The sequence below is a fragment of the Vitis vinifera genome, chromosome 1 (genome assembly GCF_030704535.1).
Source record: "Vitis vinifera cultivar Pinot Noir 40024 chromosome 1, ASM3070453v1".
In the NCBI taxonomy this organism is placed as follows: domain Eukaryota; kingdom Viridiplantae; phylum Streptophyta; class Magnoliopsida; order Vitales; family Vitaceae; genus Vitis; species Vitis vinifera.
The window spans coordinates 8,876,130-8,885,221 of record NC_081805.1 but is presented as its reverse complement, the minus strand read 5'-3'; the positions used below and the strand labels follow the sequence as shown (position 1 = coordinate 8,885,221).

Here is a 9,092-nt window from a genome sequence, read left to right as displayed (position 1 = left end):
TTACTTGACGAAATTTATTGGACTAATTCGAAGTTTAGGTTTGAATATTTGTTTAAGAATTTTATACATTTTTAGATATTTATATTTGAGTTATTTTTGTTTTTACATGGGTCTATTCTACAATTCTATTGGCTAAGTACGAATTTATGACACGTGGAGTACGAAATTTCATGGAAAAAAGTGAGACTGAAAAGATGTAAGAAGACATTGAACTTGTTGTAAGCTTATTTGGATACACGTTTTATTTCACATTTTTATTTGATTTTATTTTTATTAGTTTCTGTAAACATTTATTTGTATATATTTATTGAGTGTGTACAGAATTGAATATTGAACAAATTAAAATTTTTTGTTTTGAGTAAGATGAACAATTCATTAAATGTGTTCTAATAAAATAATAATTTAAAAATATTCTTCTTAATAAAAGAAAGTTTTTTTATTAATAAAAATTAAGAAAAAATACTTTAGGAAAATAAATAAAAATAATTTTTTTAATATAATTTGAAAAATTGTTTTTAATAATAATTGTTCAAAGATTTCTTTGTTTAATAAAAATTGTCCAAAAATTGTTTTATAAATAAAGTTGTCCCAAAAATTAATTTTTAATTAAAAATTCATTTGCAAATAAAGTTATATTCTTTTTAAATAATTTGTATAAATCACTTTTTTTAAATGAAAACAAATTGAAATACTTTTGTAAATAAAATTGTAAATATTCATTCATTTTTTAAAAAGCAAGTAAAAATAATTTTTGTTGCCAAATTGAAATTTTGTAATAAATTTTTTTGACACATAAGTGTAAATAACCTTTTTTTTGAAAATTAAATACAAATAAAATTGAATTAGATCACTTGAAGAAAATATTTTGTAAATAAATAATTTATTAATTCAAAATCATTTTTAATAAAATCTTTTGAAATTTCTTGAAAACTTTTTTTTAATATTTTTTTATTTAGTTCAATAAATCATTTTGCATAATTCTCTTGTTATTTATTTTGTGTATTCTTGTAATTAGATTTCATCATTATTTTTGTGTATATTGATTTTCACCATAATTTGTACATAGTCATTTGTATGATTATTTTCTCGGTATCCATAATTAATTAATTAATTAATTAATTATCATAATTCTCTTAACTCGTTTAGTAGAGGTCGTACGTATACAGGCTTAGAGGGGTGCTACGCCTCACCACCGTATCCTAATAGGTAACTTGACCCCCTGATCTAGATTCTGTTTTTGTAGATATATTTTTTCCAAATAAGAAGTCACATAGGGTTTTCTTTCTTATTTTGTTTTTCCTTTTAAAAAATTAAAATAAGTGGTGACTCCAAGTCTTTTTCTAAAAATCAATTTTTTAGAAATAAATAAAAAGTGAGTTTTGCCATCGAGTGGGAACACATCGTGCGAAATGCGAGGTCCACAACTTGATTTTTTAAATTTTATAATTAAAATTATGATTTTTGTTTACAATTTGATAGAGAAATAAGAAATGGAATCAAAACTTGACCCCATCCTCTAGTTAAGATTCAACAAATTCACAAATAAGTAGAGGTAAGATCGACCATGCATGGGAGCATGTTTCTGAATAAAGATATGTAAATGGAAGGAAAACTTTTGTTTGTTTGTATTGTAAAAAAGTTGCAAAAAGTGGGGGTATTCATAGAATGAAGTAACACCTTGCTGGAGTGAAAGATGATATTGGTCCATGTAAATATGTTCCTCTTGATGTTAGATTTCGAATGAAAAATTCTTTGTAGAAGTTTGTGAATTCCAAGAAAGTAGCCCAAGAAGCATATGAATATAGAAATCCTTATAGTTCTAATGTGTCATAATTTGAAGGGAATATGTTAGAAGATGAAGAAAAGGTTCAGGAAATGCAAAATCCTATGACAAATAGTAGTGAAAAAAGAAAAAAGAAAATCAAAAGTGGATAAGTATTTTGCACCAAGAAATACTCAAGGAACTCAACCTTCCATTACGAGTGTATTAGCTGGGAAAGAAGCTATTTGGAAAGCAAATATGGTTGTTGGGACATTCTTTTATGATGCATCAATTCCTACTAGCGCTGTGAATTCTTTCTACTTCAGGCCAATGTTAGATGTTATATCTATAATTGGTCTTGAATATAAGGGTCCAAATTACTACCAGTTGCGAGTTAATCTTTTAAAGGATGTTAAGAAGGAAGTTCAGTTACTTGTGAACTCTTATGATGAAATTTGGGCAAAAGTTGGGATGGTTGGACATATAACATACAAATAATATTCATCAACTTCCTTGTTTATTGTCCTAAAGGAATATCATCTGTGAAATATGTTGATGCTTCCAATATTGTCAAGAATGCAACTAATTTGTTTCAACTATTTGATGAGGTGATTGAATGGGTTGGTCCACTCAATGTAGTTCATGTAGTGACTAATAATGCAACAAATTATGTGGCTATAGGGAGATTGATTTCTCAAAAGTATAAACACATCAATTGGTCACTTTGTGCAATTGATTGTCTTAATTTGATCTTTAAGCATATTGGTAAGATGGACCATGTTGTTGAACTTGTAAGATGTGCATTAAATGTGACAATTTTTGTGTATAATAATGTTGCTTGATTAAGTTGGTTGAGAAAAAGAAAATGATGGATAAAGATTTTCCGACCTGATGCAACTTGCGTTGCTACTACATTCATTGCACTCAAGAGTTTTCATGATCATAAACATGACTTGCAAGCTTTGGTGACTAGCAAGTTCTTTGTGGACTTTAGATATTCGAGGGATAATAAAAGCAGAGTTGCATTTTCTATCATCTTGGATAACAGATTTTGGAATAATTGTTTGATAGTTGTGAATCTCATGGCTTCAGTAGTGCATTTATTGCATATTGTTGATTGCGATGAGAGGCCTTCAATGGGATATGTGTATGAAGGCATGTATAGGGCTCGTTTGGGCATTAAGAAATCATTTAACTACAACAAAAGACTATACAAGCCTTATATAGAGATCATAAAGCAAATTTGGCATCAACAACTAAATAAAAACATTCATTCAATAGCTTATTGGTTGAATCCATGTTTCCAATATGATCAGGAAAACTTTTGTAATAAGCCAATAATTATTGGATGTGCCATAGATGTTATTGATTAGAAGGTTATGAGAGGTAAACATGAAATAATGAATGAATTGAAGTTGTTTCGTGATCGATTGAGAAGTTTTGGAAGAGACCTTGCTTATTCTACGCATGAAGTACTTCAATCTAGTAAAACATAATTTTAATTTATTAGTATGTTTGTTCTTTTTCATTAGTTACCTACTTACTATTTAATATTTACTAGTGTGTTCTAACTTTAAAATATAAATTATTATATTTTTAACCTTGCTAATATTTTGCTTATTTTTAATGTGAAAATAGTAACTAGATGAATGGTGGAAGCTACATGGATATAGTGCATCACATTTTGAAAAGCTGACCATTCAAATATTAAGCCAAACTTCATCGTCTTTAGGATGTGAGAGGAATTGGGGTGTGTTTGAACGTATACATACCCAAAGAAGGAATAGATTGGAACATCAAAGACTTAATGATCTTGTATACATTCATTACAATTTGCGGCTAAAAAATTGATATACATGTTTTCTTAGTTGTTTTGGATTTAATTTTTTTCATTGACAATTATGAATAATTATATGCTTTTCCTTTTTAGGTTCTACAACAAGAAAAGAACCTATGATCCCATTAACTATGCATGCATTGATGAGACAAATTTTTGGATAGTTGATGAGGATGAGCCAGAAGAGCTAGATATTGAAGAATTGGAAAATATTCTGTATGAAGAAGTGTCAATTCCAATAAACGAAGTGGAAGGTTCAAGTTCTCATATTGGTTAGTAGAATATTTAAACTTATAAAAGTTCAATAATTATATTTTTTTTCTTCAAAATGATTTCTTGTTGATATATATTTAATACTTTTTGTAGATGATGAAGATGGTGGTGGCATGACTCTAGAAGGGCTTGATGTGGAAAACTTTGGTTTTTCATATATTCATTTTGAATCTTCATATCCCAATTATCAACATGAATGAAGACATGAATTTTATATTTATTAATATGAAAAATTCTTCATGAATACTCAAATATTGACATGTTATATATTGAGTAATTATTTAAGTGTTGTGATTGACATTTATATTATCTATTATGAATAATGTGTTAACAACTCTTTGATAATTTGGTCATTATTGGTTTATTGCTCATATATGGATGTAAGGTAGCAATGGTTTGATTATTTGATAAATATTGGGTTGATTGACATTATAAATGTATAACATCTTATATTGTATTAGAGATATGATATATGATGACTTCTACAGGTAAAAAAATTTATGAAAAAAGTCAACAAGCAAAGTAGATACTGTTAAAATTTAGATAGAATTTATTATTTTTATTTTATTTTATTTTATTTATAATTTTAATAATATATAAAATACATATTTATGATATCACTAATTCAACTACGATTTGACTGTCGGTCCAACCAATGAATCGTAAATCCATCACTTTTTCAATTCAATGACCAATTTTTTTTTGAAAATATTGATTAAGTTTGTTCTCATTAATTATTTATTTTATATTGTTATTTTATATTTAAAATTTTTATAATAATTAAAATCAATAAATATGAAAAGATGAAATTGTGAAAAAAAATTGAAATTAAAACCATTTCACTAATCCAACGATTTTTTTTTTTTTTTTTTAAAAGATGGGGGTATCATGGAGAAGAAAAAAAAAAGGAAAAAAATGAAAAATCATGTGATATAGTTGATTATCACATGTTATTTAAATATATATATATATATATATATATAATAGCTCTTTAACTTATGTAAAAAAAATAAAAGAAAAAAAAAACTTGTGGCAATTGACGACAAGATGAGAGGAGGGTTAAAGGATAATTTTGACATATTCATGATTTTTATCATGGTTTTAAAAACCGGACCGGACCGGCCGGTCCGATCGGTTGGACCGCCAGTCGGTCATCGTTCCGGTTCGGTCCGGTCATTAGACCGGATGGACACCGAACCGGGATTGGACCGCTTGAATCGACGGTCCAACCGGTGAACCGGACGAACCGGCCGGTTCTGAGGGAAAAAACCGGTTCAAATTATTTTAATTTTTTTTTTTTTGGTTTTCCAAATGCTCATTTTCAATCTCCATATTCCAATTTCCAAAATAAATGAAGACATGAATTTTATATTTATTAGTATGCAAAAATCTTCATGAATATTCAAACATTGACATGTTATGTTTTTATTTTGAGTAATTATTTAAGTGTTGTGGACCTATGGTTGACATTTGTATTATTTGTTATGGACAATGTGTTAAGTTAACAACTCTTTGATAATTTGGTTATTATAGGATAGTAATAGTTTGATTATTTGATAAATATTGAGTTTATTGACATTATGAATGTATAACATCTTATATTGTATTATAAATATCATATATGATAATTGATGACTTCTACAGGTAAAAAATTTTGTGACAAAACTCAAGTTACTCAATAAACAAAGTAGATGCTGTCAAAATTTACATAGAATTTATTAATTTTTTAATTTTTTATATTATATAAAATAATAAAATATATATTTATGACGTAACCGGTTCGATAGCGGTTCGATCGACGGTCCGACCAGTGAACCGTAAACCGGTAACTTTTTCGGTTCAATGACCGATCCGATTTTTAAAACATTGATTTTTATCGTTGAAACGCATGCTTCCGAGAGTTATTTTTCCTATGCATGTATTTTAAAAGTCAAAAGTCAAGAGTCAAAAGTGAAAGTTCTTATTGCCTACTCCCATTAATTAATTTCTTCAGTGTATGAAAAGAACAACTTGTGGTAATTGGTGACTAGATGAGAGGAGGGTTGGAGAATAGTTCAGGTATGTTCATGATTTTTATTATTGAAGTGCATGTTTCGAAAGTTATTTTCCCTGTGCATGCATTTTACAAGTAAAAAGTCAAAGTTCTTATTACCTACATCCATTAATTAATTTCAGCAGTGTATGAAATGATGATCGTAAACAGCTGACAGATTTAATGAAAAATGAAGGCTGAGATGAATAATGAACACTGACATGACTTGTACTCTTTTGTCATGCATGTCTTGTAGCCAAATTGTAGCTTGATTTCACACGCCCCCTTGATTTCCTCTCCTTGGCGGTAGCCGTGGATGTCTCAGTACTGATGTTGACGTACCTTAGAAATTACCTAACCATTGACACATGCATGATAGCTAGACAAACATGATCCTTACATTCCTAATCTTCATTTTGTGAACGACCAAACCACAGCCGTGAGCTGAACCGACTTCATATGCTGACTTATCGCACCGCCCATGTATGATAAGAGGAAGAAACCACTTCCTTGGGCCCCCTTAGCATGTAGGTTCATGAAATTTCAATATTATACTTGATCCATAAGCATGGAATGAAGTAGGCCTAGCTCACAAAAAGCGATTTGGAAGTCAAAGGGATTTTCAAAACTAGTACCTGTTCGAAATTGGATTGTTTGGAAGTCAAGAGACGGGAGAAGGGGACACGCAAAACTCATTGCAAGCAAGCATATTTCTCTCTTTGGTTTTTTTTTTTTCCTTTTTCTTTCTCTAACTAAAATGAATTTGGCTAATAAAATCAATTCACAAATATGCATGGCTGCTATATTTTGAAGGAGTTTTGACCCAAAATAGCACATTAAATTTTTTTTTCATAAAATAAACTTATTTTCAAAATAATATTCAATCTAGCGTGTTTGTATAACATCAATTATCATGTCATAAAACTGTAATTGGTAACTATGATTTTGTTTTTCTAAAATTGTAAAAAAATCATAGTTACCAATCATAACTTAAACTTTAAGTTTAAACTTGTAGTTAATGATTACAATTTTAAATTCTTTTAAAAATGATTAAAGTCGTAGTCACTAACGGAGTTTAACTTTAGTTTTTTTTTTATATATATAAAATTATATTATTTTATTTGAAATATTTAACTTTGATTTTTTTATATAAAAATATTTAATTATTTTGATTTTAAATAAAATTATCTTATTATTTAAAAAATAATAATATATGAAATTAAATAATTGATATTTCTAATTTGATCTAAAAATACATATTTTTTAAATTTCATTAAAACAATTGGTACTATATTTAATATAAATATAATTGGTTAATTAGAATTAAATATGAATAAAATATAATAAATTATATTTATTTAAAACAAATAAATAAACAAGAATTTTTCTTGCCTACTTTCCACATTGCTACAGTTCATTCTACAAGCCTTATCACTACCCTAGGCCTGGTGTTATCAATTTTTATTTGTCACACCCTCTTTCTTTTGGAACAAGTTATTAGGTTGACCAAGATTATGAGTTGTTGGGAGGGTGGTGCCTTTGACAGTCGGTGGAGGTGGTCTGATTTTATGCGCCTCCAATAATATTGTTTTCCCTACTTCATTTTCACTACATACCTTACTTTTCATCGATGTGCATGGCGAAGGTGGAGTGCCTTATTTCAAGTGGAAAAGCTATCCCAAATAATAAATACCAAAAATATTTCTCTTAATTAGATTGAGAAGAAGTGGAGATACCATACAAATTCATTGGGTCCATATAGAGGACCGGGACAACTAAGAGATTCTGCGATGTGTAATATTTCCGCCAAACAGACGAAAAAGGTAAAACGTTAATCATGCATGCTATCTTGCTTGAAGGCAAAGCCTAGCAAGTACTTCAAAAAATCAGTTCCTTCAATCTTTCATGCACCCTTGAAGTCTCTATGCCAATTCTAGGACTAACAGCCTGCAACAGTACACGATTAAGTCATTGATGTTAATACTTAATACTGGTAAAAAAGACTCAGATTGGATCATGAACTGAATAAACTAAACTAACTATCCTGCAGGAGCATATTAATTAGTATGAACATAAAAAGGGTTTCTCAATTGATATGTGTACCTCAGCGTTAATCGTATAGAAGATCCTATCCCCAACATTGGAGTAGCTAAGAGCTACAACCTGAGCTGCTTCTTCCACAAGAACTTGGATTACTTGATGCAACATGAACTTCTTGTTTGACCCACTCTTCACGCACACCTCTAACATAGAACCCAAATCTCTCACTGTGAGAACAGGTGACCATGAGTCACTCATCATTTGATCTCTGATACCAGTTATCTGATCATCAGTATCACTGCCTTCAAGTAGTTGCTTCTTTTGCTTCAGCATCTCTACCCTTTGTCCCAATTGCTTTACATGAGTGGTGGCTTGATCCAACAACTCAGGTAACGACCGCTATATATGTATCGATCCATGCATGCCCACATGCCCTAACTTCATTAGTACTTCACAATGAAGAGAGAAAAAGAGAACGAGGAAAAATGAATACAGTAGCGTACAAACCTTGGAGAGTGGAGGAGGAAGGAGGAAACCAAGCCTAGAAGATAGTTCTTTCATGTACTGTCTTCGGTCTCTTTCTAATGCATTTCGATCAACTCTGGGTGAGCTCCTACCGCGGCGGGGCATACTTTCCAAGGAACTTTTGATTACTTCTTTTATCCTTGGTTTCCCCTTGGTCAATTTTGTGCTCTCAACAGCATTAGCAGTTGATAAACAAAGATATAATCAAATACTATATTGCCCAGAGGAAACTTGATCGAATGATGCTATATTTATAATCGACTCTGAAAGAGGCAAAGTGAGACAAACCGAGATACGAAATCATGTGAAAGCGTTTTGTTTTGTTGGCGCATGACTCTGTGCTCCCGAGGGTGTTTAAGTCTTTGGGTGTGGGGCCCAAAAAAAGCAACATGTGTAATAATCAACGGCGCCATTTATTCCCAAAGGCAAAAATAATTGGGAGAGTTATCCTATAGGTCGGGAAGTCGATAATGACTTAAAAGGTTCGTTATCTATACAAATTCTTATCAAGTCTTTTTGAAAAATTTACCACTTCATATTTTCAATTATACCTTTTTTTTTTCCTTTTTTTCTTCTTTTTATTCTCATTTAACTTTACCTTTAATTTTAATATTATATTAAAA

General features: G+C 29.7%; 1 protein-coding gene across 1 annotated transcript; it reads right to left on the bottom strand.

Moving 5' to 3' along the window:
• Nucleotides 1-7,782: 7,782 nt before the first annotated feature.
• Nucleotides 7,783-8,277, bottom strand: LOC104880037 (transcription factor bHLH168). The gene is made up of 2 exons (XM_010655154.3): nucleotides 8,008-8,277; nucleotides 7,783-7,851 (listed from the first exon to the last, which is right to left on the bottom strand). The coding sequence occupies exons 1-2, from the start codon at nucleotides 8,275-8,277 to the stop codon at nucleotides 7,783-7,785; spliced, it is 339 nt and encodes a 112-aa protein (XP_010653456.3).
• Nucleotides 8,278-9,092: the final 815 nt, after the last annotated feature.